General features: G+C 42.1%; 1 protein-coding gene across 2 annotated transcripts in view; it reads left to right on the forward strand.

Moving 5' to 3' along the window:
• The window catches only part of inavab (innate immunity activator b), a 29273-nt gene extending 10176 nt beyond the window's left edge, over nt 1-19097 (forward strand). For both annotated transcript variants that reach the window (XM_083661590.1, XM_083661589.1), the window contains exons 3-10: nt 7098-7231; nt 9774-9896; nt 10855-11086; nt 12761-12814; nt 13195-13708; nt 14235-14387; nt 14669-15377; nt 16878-19097. In XM_083661590.1, coding sequence (XP_083517716.1) covers nt 7098-7231; nt 9774-9896; nt 10855-11086; nt 12761-12814; nt 13195-13708; nt 14235-14387; nt 14669-15377; nt 16878-16964 — 2006 coding nt within the window. In that variant the 3' untranslated portion in view covers nt 16965-19097. The remainder of the gene's footprint in view (nt 1-7097; nt 7232-9773; nt 9897-10854; nt 11087-12760; nt 12815-13194; nt 13709-14234; nt 14388-14668; nt 15378-16877) is intronic.
• Nucleotides 19098-19841: the final 744 nt, after the last annotated feature.

The raw sequence follows: 19841 nt of genomic DNA on the forward strand, positions 1-19841 counted from the left end.
AGGCAGCAGCGGGCAGAAGGCACTCACAGCAGCCCGCTGTCCTTCTCAAGAGCTCTTGGGCTGCTCGCCCTCCAGTGTTGCTCCTGGCCAATCCCAGCGCCACAGGGCGTGGTTATTGCTTATCCTATGTTGGGTTAGAAATCTAAAAGGGGGATCGTGTGTGTGTGTGTGTGTGTGTGTGTGTGTGTGTGTGTGTGTGTGTGTGTGTGTGTGTGTGTGTGTGTCTGTCTGTCTGTCTGTCTGTCTGTCTGTCTGTCTGTCTGTCTGTCTGTCTGTCTGTCTGTCGGTGTGTCTGTCTGTCTGTCTGTCTGTCTGTCTGCACACTCACACCGAGTAAACTGTATTGTGGAATGTAAAAAAAAAAGCACTTCATGTGTGTATATATATATATATATATATTTATTTTTTTTGTCATTTGTGTCCTAACGAATAATATTTACATGTCTGATGTCAATACAGTTCAAAATAAAAGAATTGAGAGTGAGTTATGCCTGAGATTGTGCCCTTTTACAAAAATGCTTTTTTCTCCCTTTTCTCTTCCCAGACAGGCTTTTTTGGTGAACATGGGGTGTATAAAAAGGGTTATAAGTAGAGTACAGAACATGCTAAAAGCTAACTTTCTTTTTGGGGGTGAAAGTAGAGACTTAGATCTTCATTTCGAGGTATTGGACATCACTGTAGTCCTAGTACAGAATTTACTGTGGGTCTTGAAAGATGACCAAACATTATGGAAATACTTGGCCTGTGCCAAAAATGCCAGTCAGATATTGGCAGTGAATGAGTTAAGAGCGAAATTAAAAGGCTAGATCTATGAAGAACATGTCATCATTACTGTGCTGTGGGTTTACAATGACAAACTAAATTTCTCCCTATAGGTCAGGGATACAACTTGCTTTGCCACTTTCGTGAAATGATAGAAGGCGAGGGGCCAGTTAATAAACAAACAATATACATTTTTCTGTAGCGGATTGTAGGTTTTTGGGGTGTCAGCCGGAGTTTAGGCTGACAGTGTTGTGCACACCGGATAGTTACGGTAGTTAGGTTAAGTTAGTTAGGTTAAGTACATACATAAGTGCCTGGGTAGCGAGCAGATGGCGGTATTTGACAATTTAGCAGCTAAATCATAGATTATTGAAAGATATTCCATATTCCAGACTGAAATGCTATAACAGAAGTATTGGCCAGAATGACATGAACATTTATTGGACACTTATTCAGCGGATATCTTGCATGTTGCGTTCAGGTGCACTGTAAAAAAAAAAAAAAAAAAATTTTTTTTGGTCAACATCTTATTGTGGCGGTCACAATATTATTGTGGCGGCCCGCCACAAATTCCTTTATGTATGGGAAACACTGAAATATTAATGTTGTATGAGAAACACTAGCAGCTTTATTCAATTGCTATAGTAAAGTAAAAGATGAATTTGACTGGCCGCGGTTGACTGGCAGCGGTTCCACGCGGTGGCGCACTATTGCTCAACTATAGGCGAGCGAACTGAGTGTGCGCACACTAGAAATGACTTTCTATACCTAATACACGGATTTAAATTATACAATAATTTCTATAACAGTGCACCAATCTGGTCTGAGGCCTGAATCAGTGTTCACACCTTATTCCAACCCAACCCTTGATTAGTATCTAAATACTGTATCTGCTTTTCCAATGACCTTGACAGAAGAAACCAAATAACAAACTACTGATTGAATTTGATCAAAACTTAATCTTATTGTATTTGACTGAAGAAAGTAAGTGGCTACCAGCCCTTCTTTGGACAAAATGTAGTGACTCTGGATAATCCTTCAGTTGAACACCTTCCTACATATACAATCGTAATAATATGGCTATTATGGCATATTGACGTCATGAGGTTCACTTCTGTAGTTGAAACAGGTGTTAAGCCTTTCTCTAATTAGTCAACATTACTATTTCAACATTGAGTTTACAGTTATGGCTTTTGAAGCCTGCAATTATGCCTGCACATATGTTCATGTCGAGGAGTTGTAAGGATTTTTAGCACAAACTGAGTAAACACTTATTTTCAATGGGTTTCTTAATAGAAATCCTAATGTTATACATCTATTCATATATAAATAAAATACAGCTGCGCTTTACTGATGCTGGTTCTTTGCTTTAGTTGTTCACTTTATCACATCAACCACTTTATTGCGTACGATAAAGGCACAGTGAGACTGGTACAGGGACTTATCAACACCTAATGTAACATAAGTCAACACTGGCACCACCATCCACTAGCTAAGTGCTGCTATATTTTGGCTTTGGCTGGTGTTTAGCAGCTCTCGTCTGGAGGTCCTACTCCACTCTAAAAACCATGTGGTTGCTAAAGGCTAAAGGGCCCTATCGTCATACAGGCGCTATCGCTTACGCACCGGTTTGCGCACCTCTTATGCTATCTTCCCTGCGTCTTATGCTGTCGTCTGCCTCCCGCAAGTGTCATTTTGCACTTTGGCCACGATACCATCCAGTTTTGCGCCGGGGATCTGAGCTCAGACACAGGTGTGGGCGTGCCCCGTGCCAAACCAGGCATGTCCCCGCAAAATGCTTGCCTTCTGCTATCATCAGCATGCCGCAAATTCTTTGCGTGCACGCAATTTTAAGAGCACCTAAAAGCAGCTCTTAGCGCAAAAATACCCCGCTGCGCTTGAGCGCAGCATTATTCTCCACGCAGCGCAGTGCAGGGGAATTCCTTTTGGATACGTCATTACGCACGATGTCCCATTCAAATTGTTATTCACTGAAACATATCATGTGTAAAGAGCCACAAACATGCTGCCTACTTGCAATATTATTGTCAATCAAATGTCCCGGTTTCCCCGTTGCAAACACGTTTCTATTTCCCAGTCAACAAAAGAATCCGAATTGCGTCAAATCACAGATGTTTTTAACACATTCACTGCCAGCCGTTTTTTTTTTACTGTAGGTAGCTTCTGCCAAGTTTTTTTTTTGAGGATTCTGGCTCATCTTTCAACAGCCGAGGATTATTTTCTGCTAAGATTTTGTGAACACAAAATATCTCAAAAGAACTAATAGAATGTGTGCTTTCTCTGTCTAAAAGAGTTAGTTTGTAGAGTTAGTAGTTATGTAGGCAATTTTTTTTTTTTTTTTGGACGAGATATCTCGTCCACGGCAGTCAAACGTTGGTTTCTGCTTGACGAGATATCTCGTCCACGGCAGTGAACGTGTTAACAGGTATATATGATGCGATGGTTGTTGTGATATCTCCAAATTACGCATTGGAGAGAGTTACAGCATGCATCGTGCAAACTGTGTTTTAAAGGGAATGCGAGACGGGAATCTGATTGGTTTGAACGCCCAGGCATTGCCAGGCCACACCTGTGAATAATTCAGGTGGTTAAGAGACCGCCCAAATCCCGCAGGTGAAATTTTGCAGGGCACGGAGAATAGCAGATGACTTGGGAACGCCCATTAATTTGCGCTGCGCACGGCGCAAGCGCTAAATTTCCGCTTTTGCCACGATAGTGCCCATCGTGCCTGCAGACAAAAAGTGAGTTTCCTGCCCTGCACTCTGCACAGTGCACACTGCACAGTGAGTGCACACAGCACAGTGCACACTGCACACTGCACAGTGCACACAGCACAGTGCACACAGCAGTATAGAGAGGTCCAGGGATGACGTATTTTTGTAGGCTGAATGCGGAAGTCCCGAACTTCCTGGTTCTTCACTGTTTCTGTCTATGGGATTTTTGAATGGGTTTTTGGCGCGATGCTTCAAATAAGGTCTGTGGGCAACGCAAGTTTAATCTAACGCGAACCAAGGTTCAGCGGGATAATCTTCACACATGAGGACCACTTTCATGAGTTTTGAAGCGTAAATGCGAGCCCTAGAAGTAAAAAGCTCGTGCTAAGCTAATCCAGAACTACACACTGTCGCATAGGCTTCCACGTCACGTCAGCACTCAACCTGGACTTTTGTTGATGTGTGCACTGATTACCCCGGGCTGAACGGGGCTGAACCAGGTGAGGGAAAGAGAATTTCTGTGTTCGTCCTTTGAGTGATGACGTTATTGACGTATATATCCCCATCGACTCAACAGTGTAGTCCCATTTAGCCGTTTGCTAGCTAGCCACCCTTTTAACGGCACATAAAAGCTTCAAAACTCATAAAAGTGGTCTTCATGTGTGAAGATGATGTTACTACCATCTGGTTCGCGTTTGATTAAGCCAGCGTTGCTCAGAGAGCTTATTAGAAGCATCGCGCCAAAAACCCATTCAAAACTCCCATAGGCGAAAACTGTGAAGAACCAGGGCTGTTAGCATCGATGATTTCCGGACTCGTTACTGGACCTCTCTATTACAGTAATACTTAAGCACTCCATTTCAAATAGCCTGTGCTACACTGTCTAAAGATGCATTTAATTTGATAATGGTGGTTGAGGAATTGTAACTATATGCAAAGTACTGTGACTTCATACAGCATGAACAAACAGGTTCTGAGGGAATTTAGAGACAAAGTACTGATCGTCTATAAGATAATAAATGGAGGGCAGCAGCGCTCCATTCCATGCAGGTAAAGTCAGACTGTAAGAAGGTGCTCATGGGCTAAACATCCTGCCCTGATGAAGACTAAGCCTTGAATTAAAGCTTTTTTAGATCTGAGAAGAGCGCATTGATTCAGCCTTTTTTTCATTACTGATCATTTATATTGAGTATCTGCCCTCTGTCGATTGTAGTTTTGCATGGAGAAATATCTCTTCATTTATAGCGTACTAGTTTGTCAGATCTGTAAAAGAGAGGAATCCAAATTTTCTAATGAGCCCCAAATTATTGCTCTTCTACACACTTTATTGAGCAAAATGACACCCTAACGGAGCACAACACAATCACAGAAGACGACATATCGTTAGCTACTATTGCTATAATAATCTGCGTGGGTGCACAGTAGGCTACATATACTTTTTTTTTCTAAATAAAATAATTACATTATATACCGTGTTTTGATTTACTGTATATTAAGGTAGTAATTCTAGGCATTGGAAAACAAGTAATCATCTGATTGGTGGAAGAAAGCAAGTTGTCATGTGAAAACTTAGATGAGAGGAAGTTCAGATGCATGCGGTTCATTGCGGCCTACAGTATTGCCAAATCGCAGTCACGATATCCTGCATGACATGTAGGATATATTCAAAACTGTCAAATTGTTATTATTATGTTGGCAACATACTTCATTGCAAATGGCCAAGCACATGCCAACAGGACCATGCCTGATTTAAAGATGGAGTAAAAGCTCACTGTATGTCATGGCATTTCACTGGGGGGAAATCAGTCATGTGATTTCACTCTTTTGTGGTTGAGATTTGAAAGCATTTTCTCAAATCTGAATCCAGTATCGAAACTGCTTATCGAATCTGAATCCTTTCAAATCTCTTTTTACATTATTTGTTGGAGAAAAGAGGACAAAGAAAAACCAAAAACATAGCACTCATTAACTTTTACGTGATACTGCGTTGAGTGCTTATTCATCGCCTTTCAATATTCTGCTTTAGAAGTATTTTGAAATGTATTTTGTATTCATAAGCCAGACAATATTTTGTGTTTATCTAGACTCGACTTTGTGAATGGCAGTGACAGTCACAATATTTGTTGCACCCAGTGTTTCGTCCTCTAGGGCAGGGGGAAGGGTTTCGTTGTACCTCCTGGGTGTGTAGTATGCAATTGTGTAGTACGCCGGCCGGCATGTGCTTTGCACCATTTCATTCTCTATTAAAAAAAAGTATTTAATGTAACGTTTGTTTGTAGCGTCTATAAGTTTGTGCTGCTTTTCTTGCCCAGGTCCGCCAAAAGTAAACATGTTATTTCAGTTATACTTAAGTAAGGTTATTCTCCTAGAACATTCTATCTATTCGACCAGTCAAAAGGTTTGACACACCATTTTTTTCTGCACTTTTTCCCATTTAAATAATAATAGTAAAGACATCAAAAATATGAAACACAAATGGAATTATGCTGTGAGCAAAAAGTCAAACAAATCAAAGCTATCCTATATAAATTTGGATTCTTTAAAGTAGCCGCCCTGACTTCATGACATTTTTCATGTCATATTATTAGATTATTTTGAAGCAGCGGGGGCCAAGATTTACAGTAGCAGCGGGGGGGGGTGTATATAGCGGAGGAAACCCTGGCTACTGATATGCTCTTTCCATGCTTACATTCCTTGCACCATATGTAATTGGGGCACATGATGTTTTTGCTCTCTACAATGAGAAATTGTCAATATGGAAAGAATAGCGGACTTGTCAGTACTGACACTAGGGTTCTTCAGCGGCCTTTCTCCGAGAAGGTTTTCTTTGCCCCTTTTGTATTCCTGTCGCAAACCTCCTTCCTGTCACACCTCTGTTTGTCACTCCCTGCAGGGACTCTGTTAATGATCTCTGAAGGCATGTGACAGTCAGTCAGTGCATTTTACCCCAAGTCATTCCCACAGCACAAAGAGAATGATCCTAAACTCATTTAGTCACCTCAACCGCTGCAGTTGAACAACCACACATTGTTCATAGTTAAGACATTCCTCTACCACACATTTGCTTCAGTTTCAGTATTGCAATGTATCAGTGAAAACAGGGAGTGCCAACAATGATGCATTTTTCCAGGGAAATTAAAACGGGATGGGACGATCATTTGAATCCACTTAACCTCTATTGTGTCACATCTTTTATTTAGATAACCATAGTCATTTGAAATTGCAACGACATAATTAGTTCTAACCGTCTAAGATTTAGACGGTTATAACTAAAAAAAATTCACTACAAGTCTTAAGTCTATTAACATAATTGGCCGCTACCCTGTATTATACCGATCTGTAGGGAAACTGGTTTTTGAAAATGTGCATGTTCAGCTTTTAAGTAGCTCACCAGTCTATTTTGCGATCGGAATGGAATAGTAGAGATATAGTGTGAAAAATGATTTACAAATTAAATTGAAGTTTAGAACATCCGCTTAATTTGCAAATCATTTTTTCACACGATATCTCTTGCAATTGTATACCGTCATATTTCAGTCATGTGGTCATATATCAGGACAGGTTAATATCAGGTGGGAACATTTGCTTCTTTTCACACAGGTTCTGACAGTCCCACGACCCATACGAAGGATGTGGTCACTCACACGCGGGCCATGAAGCTCAAACACCAGGCGCTCCAAGACCGACTGGAGCTCTGCATGCTGGAGCTGAAGAAACTCTGCATCCGAGAAGCTGTGAGTAACACTGCTCTACAGATTAACAGAGAATGAATGAAGCATTACATAGTATAGGTCAGAGACTGCAATACATGTCACAGGACAAAAGATGTATATACACTTTCATGATAATCTAAGGCAAGTTTGTAAAGGTGTAAAAAAAATACTCTAACAAAAAGTTGGACCAGTCATACGTCATCATCAGACATGTTGTTACAAAGTCTACTTAGGATCAAGCACCTTTTGTTGTGGACTAAGTAGGTTGGGCAGTTCAGTGGAGGTGGTTTTGATGACACATTTAACTGTCGGACAACTGTGTTGCTGAAAACTATAAGCTGGATGGGAAAACATTTATGAGACATGTTCATCTCAGAAGGGTAGCTGAGGGGGGAAGCTAAAGGAATTTAATCTGTCCTCTTGTCCTCTGTAACCCCAGTTGGGTTCAGTGGTTCTCAACACTGAGAAGAACACAATAACAACACGTTTCTTTCAGATACATTGGTTCCCGTCACGGAATGTTTTTGTTTGGGTCCCAAATGATGCCCTCTTATCTATTTTAACATTGTGAGTGAGAGCAGAAGTAGCTGAACGGTTTGATGTATAATATAAGATGTACTGTATTGTAGTGTTAAAGTTGTCTGAACTGTCACAGTTTTAAAAATGTGTGAATTTAGTGAAAAGTGCAGTCTGTAAAGTCATTTAGAGTGAATTATGACATCACGCACTCAAGGCCGGCTCCATAGACTCCAAGGTTGAAAAAAGTATTGGAAGATTCAAGAGATTCAAGTTTCACTTAAATAGCCACAGTAAGTGTAGCGGTAGATTCCCTGCCTACCAACACGAGGGTTGCAAGTTCGCGCCCCGTGTTACCTCCGGCTTGGTCAGGCGTCCATACAGGCATGATTGGCTGTGTCTGCAGGTGGGAAGCCGGATTAGGGGTATATATCCTGGTCGCTGCACTAGCGCCTCCTCTGGTCGGGTCGGGGCGCCTGTTCAGGGCGGAAGGGAATAGCGTGATCCTCCCACGTGCTACGCCCTGCCGGTGAAGCTACCCGCTGTCAGGTGAAAAGAAGCAGCTGCCAACTGCGCATGTGTCAGAGGAAGCATGGTGCTAGTCTACGGCTCTCCCCAGATCGGCAGAGGGTGGAGCAGCGACCGGGGCAGCAGGGGGAAAATTGGCCAAGTACAATTGGGGAGAAAATGGGGGAGAAATCAGGGGGAAAAAGTACAGTAAGTAATCGGATTACAAATGAGGAATTTGACTTAGTGCAAATATGCAACACAGCTGTCACATCAATAGTAGACAAGACAAAGCAATACTGAACAAAACGTATACGGTACTTAATTATACTTAAGTATACATGTACTGCGATTTCTCAAAAAGTACAAATGGTATCTAAAAACTGGATTAAATTGATAAAGTAGTAAAAGTGGTGACCTGTTTAAAGTTTGAATGGAGTTTGTAGTAGAAAGTAGGAAAGTTCAAAGGGCGTGGTTTGAACAGTCCTCCCATAGACTTAAACGGGTGCAAAAACATTGTGCGTTGCTTTCGGGGCCCAGGATGGTTGCCACAACAAAAACATTCCGTGACTGGAAGGAAGTTACCCATGTGACCTCAGCTGCACAAGGCATCAGTAGTGAAATTGCAGCGCGCAAATATGGCTTCAGTGGCATCTCCTAAGTATCGGACAAAAGACATTTTGAAGGCCTGTGGTTGGTCGGTTTAAGGGGCCGGTTGCACAATTGGCTATCGCGTTATCGCACCGTACTTCAAATTCAAATCTGGCCTGCGACCTTACTTGCATGACGTCACCCCTCTCCTCCCATTGTTCCTGTATCTCTCCACGGTGAACGATCTAATAAAGGCGACAAAATGCCACAATAATAAATAAATACGTCATTTCCAAAACTAGGCCCATGCACGCTCAGGGTCTGTCGTGTGTTGAAGGTGCTGCTGCTGCAGGGTAAGGTCTGGGGCCCGATCATTCTTTCCTGTTGACACCGGGGCTGGGCCTTCCTGTCGGGACATGCCCAGGTGTTCTAATAGGAGGCTTTTAGGACACCTCTCCCTTCTTCTCCCTGTGACAACACGTCAGACTGTCTGTGGGCAGCGCTGATGTGACGTCCTGCTCCGTCTGTGATGTCGGCTGACTCAAAGTAACAGGTCGTCTTATGAGTGTTCTCTCCAATGAAATTAGTAATAGTGCGTTCTCAGGCAATTGATACGGGAGTCAGTAAACGAGATCCAAAGAATGTGTTGTGAAAGGGAATCTATCCAAAAGCAGAATTGTGCAACAGACTCCCTGTACTCCTATGCCTCAACATGCAAGGGGGACAGATATTTGTACATTATTTCAAAACTATGACGATATTATCTCATTTTGATTTTGGCAGATCGAATAAAATGATTCGTTAGTACTCTGAGAGATATGTCCTTATTTGAATCAAAGGGTAGAATTTTGCGGAGGCTATAACTGTGTACAGAAATGTAAGCTTTTACTCGTGTTTCAAATGTTGCTTTGGTGACCGTTGGATTTGTGCAATTTTCTGTGCCGTTCAGGAGCTGACGGGCCGGCTGTCAGAAGATTACCCGCTGTTCCCAGGAGAGAAGCCTCCTCACGTCCGAAGACGTATCGGAGCTGCCTTCAGACTGGATGAACAAAGCCTCCCGCAAGGAGCAGAGGTAGACGCAGCAGGGCAGATGTTACCGCCCGGGGATACCCAACTAGTTTAGCCCAGGGGCCACTTTTGCAAAATGACAGGAGACCAGGGACCAGTTAATAAACAAACATTAATATTATTTTTTCTGTAGTGGATTGTAGGTTGTTGGGGTGTCAGCCAGTTTAGTCTGACAATTTTATGCACAGGATAGTTGGTTACTTGGGTGAAGTGAAGTTAGTTAAGTACATATAAGTGCCTGGAGAGCGATATTTGACAATTTAGCTGGAGCTCAGTCAAAAAGTATTTAACGTTATAGCTTTCACTGTGAATTAGAACATGGTCGGGGGGCCACTCTGCACCCTATCGCGGGTCGCATCTGGCCCCCGGGTCACAAGTTGAGTATCACTGTGTTACACAATGCAGGAATCAAGCATGTCACTGCAGAGACCTCTGCAGGGTATTTCCTGGCTTGGAATGGGCCTTTGGGGGGTGGCTACGCATTGCACTAAGCATGATTGGACTGATCATGCTTATTGCCGATGCGTACATTTGACTTTTGGGTTCATGTATGGGCAGGGTTGTCCTGAACACAAATGTATCAGTCATTGTCAGACATTATGGAGCAATGTCTTTTCACAGCGCTAGTGGTTTTAGAAAGGACGCCATTTGAAGACATGTGGGACTTTAACTTTGAAATTCTCTAAAATGATACAGTAAAAATGCTTTATTGTATTATTATGTGTTGTGTGCAGTCAGGGGTTGTCCTGATCTCAAATATATTAGGCCTTTGGGGTCTTTGGGGGTGGTTTGAGCCTTTTGAGGGGGTGCAAAAAAAAAAGTCCAATGTAGGAAAAACCCTGATGTGACATCAGATATATAAACTTGTCTAAGAGCCAGGAAGAGATGCTTCGTTTGCAGTCACAGTCACACACGTTGTCTTCCTCTCCCCACCCCCCCCTCCCCCTGCCCTAACCTTACAGGAGTCGGAGCTGAATCTGGTGGATGCTGACTTAGCGCTTCAGACCAAGATATTCGAGGCGGCGCGCAAACTGTGCCGAGAAGATCACCACAATAAGGCCGTTAAGAGGAGCCGCTTTCAGCAATGCAAGCGTGAGGAGAAGAAACTCAAAGAGCTGCAAGAGACGGCCTTTCGCCTCCGACTGGAGCACGGCCGATCCTCGCCACGCCCCGCTTATAATATCACACAGCAAGGTGAGAGCCGTCTCGTTGGCCCGGCAACAAGAACATTGTTGTTCAATCACTTTCAAGATGGACTGATTTTTTACCTGATGACTTCACGAATCTTTTCACAATGTCGTAATGATTGATCTGAACAGGATCTCATTGTAATACTTTACATACGAATTAAAGGGATAGTTCCGATTTTTGGAACCCTAGCCTGATTTGCTACTTACCAATGATGATGTTGATTGGTAGATTCCTTCCTCAGCACAGTCCATGCTGTTCTTCATACTAGCTCCAGATGGTTAGCCACAAACAAACACAAGGTTAATGGGGTCATGCTCCTGTCTGTGCACGCTCACTGAGGCTCACTGACATGTCCTGCACAGTGCACACACACACACACACACACACACACACACACACACACACACACACACACACACACACACACACACACACACACACACACACACACAGTGCACCCAAAGTACACTTCAGTGAGCCTCAGAAAGAAGCGTGACCCCGTTGACCCTGTATTGTTTTGTGGCTAGCTATCTAGAAGCTAGTATGAGGGAAGAGCATGGATTGTGCCGAGAAAGGAATCGGCCAATCAACATCATCATTGGTAAGTAGCAAGTCAGGCTAGGGTTCCAAAAATAAAAAAAAACTATCATTTTTTTTTTTTTTTTTCTCTTTTTATTATAGAATTATCAGGTCCATTATACATTTCACACATTTTCCTCATTGTATCCGTCTTTCCATCATGCACAACCATATTCAAACACATCCTACCCAATCATTCCGATGTCGATTCAAGTAATGATGTTGTCTTTCTTAAACATATGTACTGTTACTGACCATTCATCCCCAATGTCCTATCCTATGTCAATAACTTACAACAATAATCCACACTTTTATAGTGCTCGAACCCGAGCAATGGGGTGTGCCTTCATACTACTCAAACCCCTTATCTTACGGGGGGAAGAAATAAAAACAAACCAGCATACAGACAGAAAAAACAAACGCTATTACAGTTTACACAAATGATGGTCTAATATTTATGATGTACATTATCCAGCTTTCCCATCTTTTCAGGAACTTGTCCTGTTGCAGTCTAATTGAAAAAGTAATTCTCTCCATTTTATATATATTCGTAAATGATATCAATCCATTCATCTACTGTTGGTCTGTCGGGTCTTAGCCACCTTCTAGTAATTGCTTTCCTGCCCGCTGCACTCAGAATCCTGAATAAATACCCATCCGGAGAAGAAGCATTTTCTGATGATAGGGCACCTAAGTACATGGTTTCAATTTTAAATGGAATGTCCCCATGAAACACCTTTTCCATCACCCCATGTATCTCCTCCCAGAATCGGACTAATACCGGACAAGACCAAAACACATGATAATGGTTGGCTTCTGCTGACCCACACTGTCTCCAGCACATGGAAGAGTTGGTATAATGTCTCGACTGTACCGGTGTAATAAAGAATCTCATAAGGCCCTTCCAACAGAATTCTCTCCATGAGGCTGAACTTGAAGTCCTCCACTGTAACGTACATAAATTCTCCCACTCTTCATCAGTTATATATATGTCTCCATCCCTTTCCCATTTATGTCTTACATACCCTGTACCTTCCTTTGTTTCACAACTATCCATTTAAAGAGCTGCGCATTTAGCTTGAATTGTGTCTCTTTCAGATCTGGGTACTTCTGATGACAGTTCTCTGTCCGATGCAGCTGTTCATGATGAAGGTACGGTTTCAGAGATATACTGTCTTTTGGCCTGATTTATACTACTGCAAAGAACAGTGATTTTTAGTCAGCTTGGGCATTGATGAGAGGAAGATGAAGACTACATCTTTGGTGTAAATCGCTGGACAATGCTAGCCACATAACCAGTTGACCATCTAACCTGCAGAGTCCAGTATACATACAAAAAGTAGCAATGCTGCCCAGATACCACAGCTGATACCGCACTGCATGTTTTTCTGTTGTTAAAAGACACTTCCCCATTAATTATAGAAATAAATAATCTATAGAGAAGGTGAAGCAGTCATTTGTAAACATGTATTTATGCTTGTCGAAATAACTAAGCATGTAACCACACTGAATCATTTTTGCTTTTTCTCTAGAAGTGGCCAGCCAGTCATCGCAACCGTCCTCTGGACTTCCTTATCCGGCAGAGACAGATTCTCCCCGGCTGTTCCCCGTGTCGGAGACAGATTATCGCCGGCCGTTCCCCGTGTCGGAGACGGATTCTCCCCGGCTGTTCCCCGTGTCAGAGACAGATTCCCCCCGGCTGTTCCCCGTGTCAGAGACAGATTCTCCCCGGCTGTTCCCCGTGTCGGAGACAGATTATCGCCGGCCGTTCCCCGCGTCGGAGACGGATTCTCCCCGGCTGTTCCCCGTGTCCTCACAGTCCTCCATAGACTCCTACCCCTACATGTCTCCATCCGTGAGCTCACAGGCCCAGACACCGACCCCCAGTCAGTCTCCCCATCCGAGGCTTGAGGCCAGGCCAAGTCTTGAGTCTAGCTGTGGATATGACGCCCCACCCATTGAGCACTCCCCCTGGACAGAGACTAGTCTCGACCAACCTTATCAGAAGACCAAGAAGTCACGCTCCTCCAGCAAGAAGAAGTCAAGGTAAATGACAACATCAACTTCCTCTGAATCAGGTTTTTTGGTGGAGGAAAAGCCAATAATTGGCACTTAAATCCTATTATCTTTATTAAACTTTCTCAGTCCTTCAGTTATTCCAGACTGTAGTAAGGCACTGGGCAGCCACAAAGTGAGAAAGTCAACCTCTGCGGCTCTCTGAAGCTCATGCTTCACTGCACTCTAAGTCTCACAGTGGCGCACACCTTCATGCTTTATCATGCAGCACGAGAGAGGGTTTGTGATGTTTATATAATGTATACATTTTTAACACTAGACGGTTTCAACTCGACAACTTAAACATTCTAAATTTACCCCAGGTGACTTCCTGTTGCAGTGTTTGTTAGTACAATAACGGGCAGGATATAAGCTATGTTCCAAACTCTTCCCTAGCGACACAATTCCATGAAAACCATCAGTGTTATGCATATATAATTACTGCTGATAGTTTTATATTTTTATATATAATTTGAAACATTGGAATTTATACTATGCTGCCATGTTGTTTATTCAGCAGTCCAGCCACTACTGAAGTGTTGCCACCGTTGGAGGCCTGCTTAGGACACTCGCCCCTGCCACTGCAACTTTCCCATCTCAGGCTGTACCATTCTGAGTCCAACAGCACCCCCTCTACACCAGAGCGCCTGCACCGACAGCTCTCTCTCAGGTAGCATTCCCCCTCCAGCACACCTATGTTGAGCACACAATTAATGGCAAAGCACACTGATATTCTATTAGTATATTTTAGTCTTTAGTCTATTAGTCTTTACACATTATTGAATGTGTAAAGGCAAATGTTACAGAGGTGTACAGATGAAAATACTTCGCAAACAAAACACAGCCGGCATAAATGAAATGTATCCAAAAAAAGGCGAATTTGCGCACTGCCTTTGCTGAGTAACATGCTGGTCATACCTGCCAGGTGACATTCTCTCATCATTTACGCAGGTTATCCAACACGGACTCTTCATTTGGCCCGGAGAAGGATCGCGGTCGCACCAGATGTCCAAGGAGGCGACTGACGGAATACACGGTGACTTTACCAGAGGCTCCTGCCCCTAGGGTGAACTACAGAAGCCATGCTAGCTCTGAGGATAGTAACTCTGAACAGTCGTCAGTCAACAGTCATACTTCGTACAGCAGCTCCCCGTGTCAGGAAATGCCCCGTGATCTTCCCAAACAAAGTCCCTCTGCGTTCCTGCAGCAGCACTGTGGTCCACTTGGCAGCCGTGGACCACCACCCTTCCCCGTCACCGGCTTTTACCAGAATCCCAGGCACCAGTCCAGCCCCAGCATTCACCAAGGCTACTACAGTGAGGAAGTGGGTTACCCGCTTGACGTGGATGTGCCACGGAGCTATTATGTGCACCAGGCTCCCTGTCCTTCCAACAGATACGACTACTACCCCCAGAGAGCACAGAGGCCCTTGCCCCCCGATGTGAGACTCACCCACTCACCGTCCGTATGGGAGCATCCACACTACCGCTCTGGTCTCCCACGACAAGTGGTCAACGAAGAGCTGAAGTCATGGCACTGGCGCAACCAGTACAAAGGACCCAGGCCCCGCTCCCTTGACAGACAGGGAGCGGTCAGGGTTAGGAACACACCAGACCACCAGGGGTCACCCCACTCCCAAAATCAGAAGTACCATGAACAGGTAAAGAGACAATACGACCTGTCAGAAGTACTGCAGTAAGTGGTTAGGACAGGAAAGTATTTTTTTTACTTCTCCACTGGCCACAGTAGCTAATGGATCCCAAAAGTCACTAGTCACATTCTCAATTGCCCCAAATTATTTTTTAATGAATGGAATAGGACCTGGAAAGGATGGCTTGTTACCTGCCAAAGTAGACATTATGAAACGATTGCATCATTGATGCCGACAGGAGCAAGAGCCATGGATGAAAGTAAGAAAATGGCACCTGCCCTTGTTGTCATATCAGTATGATGGGCAGAATTGATTCAGTTCTGAATCAAGAACAATAAATGCTAATATCCTGAATATGTTGTATCTTTTTTTTACCCAGGCCCAATCAGCAAACTGACTTTGCATAAAGAACAAAAGAGCTACAGACAGAGGTGTCTTTAAAATGGATGATGTAGATTATATATTGAGGGACATAAGTAAAGAACTAATATCCTAATTTGTTATTTTAAAGCCGTCATTTGCATTTAGAATACAGGGAACACATTTACATGCACACTGATCATCTGATCTTGAACTGATCATGGAATCATGGATCATGAATTTTCTAAACGTGAGCATGTATCAAAAAGGCCGTAGAGGAGATGGAGCTGGATGCAGCGACAATGTTTGCTTACACAAATGACAGCAAAATTCTGAATTTACCAGTGAACCCGAATAGGTGGATAGGTTGTTAATATTCACTTACTGTATCTTAAGTCATGTGTAGAATGTATACAAAGTACAATCTCCTGAGTAGCTATGAGTCACCACAGAAGGTGAAGTACAGGCACAGGCTGCTACAGCAAACAGGAGTTATGAAAACTGGCCACAAATACTACAGTTTAATGTGACAATGAAAACATAAATGATGGACATAATCTGATGTTACTTGGCTCAAAGTAATTGCAGTATTCACAGACAGACTTTAGAGTATTGGAGTGTTCAGACTTGCCCAACATACTTTAAATTTATTGAATCATTATTACAAAACTTCATGCCCCCCAGGGCCCATATCAGAATATTCAATGTGTTCATGGAATGGGATGCATCCGCAATATGTTAAGCAGCTGCAGTGTGACTGTAGTTTATGACAGGAGGGGAACAATTGTCATGGGGTGTAGCCCATATAGGAAGGGGGCGATTCAACAATCGGCATGCAACATTTTGTGAAGATGAGAATATTAATAGATTTTTACACTACGTTTGTTAACATCTCATCAAATTATTGTCAAAATCTGCAGAAAAGCAATAATTTGATAATAGTGTGCCTGTAACCCTGATCAGTCACTCAAAAAGAAAAAGAAAAATGCTAGTAGTATTTGGCTACCTGCATAATAATGGTTTAGGTATGTGTAGTTGTAGCTCATATCTATTCTCACACATTACATTCTGCTGTCATATTAAAAATATTTATTTTTTGTTGACTTGAGGCTTGAACCAAGGTTGTGAATGTGCTGTTTCCTCCTGCAGATGATCCAAAGTCGGGGTCTCCAGAGGGCTACTGCTGACGCTCCGGTTCATTGGGTTATGGAAGACAACTTTGTAAGTCAAGTCTGAGGAGACTAAACTTGGCCCACTTACTGAAAATGTTTACGTAGACTAGAGGCTGCAACTGGATTATTTCTTCACAACCCAGCTGAAGTAGTCAGAAAATCGTGAATCGTTTGATTAACTGTCCATATCCATATGGGATTACCCTCTTCTTGACAGTGTACGTTGACATGCATGCTTGTATTTGGCCGTATGTTGTGTCTTGTTTTAAGCATTGGAATGAGGCTTCTAGGTCCTAGACCAAAAGTCAGCTACCAGCTTGATGCTAGTTGCTAAATTTCCCAGGGGAACAGATCTCATGATCACTCAGCTTAAATGTAGCTTGTACATTGTTTAGAACCTTATGCTGTATATTGTTGTGCCATTGTAAAACTATGTTTAACATTGAATACAGATGTTCATATGTGAAGCAATCAAAATGTATATTATGGTCATTAATTAGCAGCAAAGTCATAGACATGCTCAAACACAGCAATTTCCAAAAATGTTACTCACCATAGCTCAAATTATGAGAGATGCGAATGTTTGAAAAATTGCTTTAATCATGTAACTAAAATTGAGGCTACTGTTAAAAGTTGATTTATTTGAATGACTTAGTTCTCTTTCAAACAAATCAGTTACAAATGTATGAATTGCTTATCTTCTTCATCCATGACTTAGCAGTGCCATGGCTCTTTCTGTAGCCTAAAACACATGTCCAAAGATTCTAGCTGCTGGCATGAGGAGGTGTGACAGGGATGTTGACTGTCCACTGTTTGGTAGTCGGGGGGGGGGGGGGGGGAGTGCAAGATGGATGCTGTTACTACTGCTCAACTAGCTATTTTGAAGGAAATCAATTGACAGTAAAATAATGTAAAATGGATGGCATAGTCCCTTTTAATGTTTTTTTAGAAGAAAGTAATGTGTAGTGTTGCCATCATTGAGACGCCATGTTATTGCACTTTTTGAGTTGCTCTACTTAAATTTAAGTTCACTGATTATAATGGATACTGTATCCACAGCGGTACCGATTAGTTTGAATGATTTAGGACTTAATCAACACATAGAAAATAGATACTAAGTTATTCAAAAGAGATACAACTGAAATGATGGCATTCCATATTACATTGATAATATTATATCATCATTTGCAAATTAATGTGGCAGGCTGGCAGCTACAGTGTTAATGTTTGGCAGTTAATAGAAGTGTTGTTGCCAATTAGCTCAATTTCAATTTAAATGGCATAAGCTTTAACAGCAGATCACTTCATCTAACGTCCCTTTTGAAGCCAATACAAATTTAATTCCTTGAGGTGCCCGGCTCCTCCATACAGATTGGTCAACACTACACAGTTGTATGGGAAACACTACATGTACAACAGAGCATTCAGAGAGTTCTTTCAACCAAATTGAAATTTGGAAATGTGTATTGAGTTTTAGCCACTTGACTTCCTACATATTAGATAATTGAATTCAGGTGAGAGTAAAGAATTCTATTATTTGACTGCCTACAAATCTAGCCACTACTACACACTGACCCGTCTCTCAGTCCTATTTATTCATTAATTTATTATTTTTGTACCACTGGACCCATGGCCAAATTGGAGAAAGCATGTACAATCAAAGAAGAGATAGAACTGAGTATGGTAATTCTAGCAACAGAAAAGATTGTAAATAGATGTACAAAATAACAGACCACAATTTTATATTACTTGTTGTATGCCTCTCTTTTTACTGCCTTTTTATTTATCATTTTGTGATAGTTACAGTAGTTTTATAAGTGGACTAATGTGTTATGTTGCTATAAAAAAGAAAGATCTGTGAAAATATTTCCCTGTGGAGGTAAATAAAGAATCATTGCCTATTGTTGACTTTTATTTACACTCTGTATTCATGCTGTAGGAGCAACCATTCCAAAGTAAAAAGACTTGTTCAGTTTATGTGCATGTTATTATTATGCAATGCTGTCGACAGTGGAAAAACAAATCAGGAGTATTGGTTACAACCTGCAAGCCTGGATTGTATTTACTAAAAGGAGGAAGTGGTTGAATGAAAAGTGTATCTATGGCACTATGAGCTAGAAACTGAGACAAGAATGAATTCATTTTCTGGATTGTTTTGAGTAGGCTTTCTCCACAGAGTTTGACATGTTGACATGGACACTGCAGATGTACTGGTATATTAACTCTCATTGATCCATAATGTAAGGTAATTAAGGTCCATAATGTAAGGTTAGGTTTAAAACCTACAAGAAAATGTGTTTTTATGTGCACAGTTCATTAAAGAGGAATACCACAAAATTTCAGCTTTGAAGTGCTGTATTGTCATTCCTTTCCCTTGAGACAGGACATCAAGACATCTAGGTGTCAAATGAGAAACAGTAGGTTCTTCACATCAAGGACCCCTATACTGACACAAATTAGACCACGGACCCCCATTTGATAAGATTTTGAACCAGGGTCCCCCATAGGTTTAGTGATGACCCACTCTCCTGGCCCGGACTTGCAGGAGCCTGGTGTTGGAGTTAAGGTGATTGGGTGCACCTGGGCCAAGTGTACTCATTCGGCTTAAGAAGACCTAAAGATTATTCAGTCTCTCCCTCCTCGACACCTTCTGCTTGTTTGTAGTTTGTGTTGTCTAGTTATTTTCCCTTGGGTTTAGTTAACAAATTATTGTTTCAACTTTTACTTTGGTGTATGACTCCCCTCATTTGTTTGTTACTTGAGCCAGGTTGTAACCGGCTACGTCCATATACTTATACAGTGGTTGTAACATATGAGGGGAGCCATGCACCAAAATAAAAGTTAAAACAATAATTTACTAAAACTAATGGGAAATAACTGGACAACACAAACTAGATTACATTAAACAAAAGAAGAGAAAAAAGGTGCATCACTGAGGAAG

The sequence above is a fragment of the Poromitra crassiceps genome, assembly GCF_964638095.1.
Source record: "Poromitra crassiceps genome assembly, chromosome: 27".
Classification (NCBI taxonomy): domain Eukaryota; kingdom Metazoa; phylum Chordata; class Actinopteri; order Beryciformes; family Melamphaidae; genus Poromitra; species Poromitra crassiceps.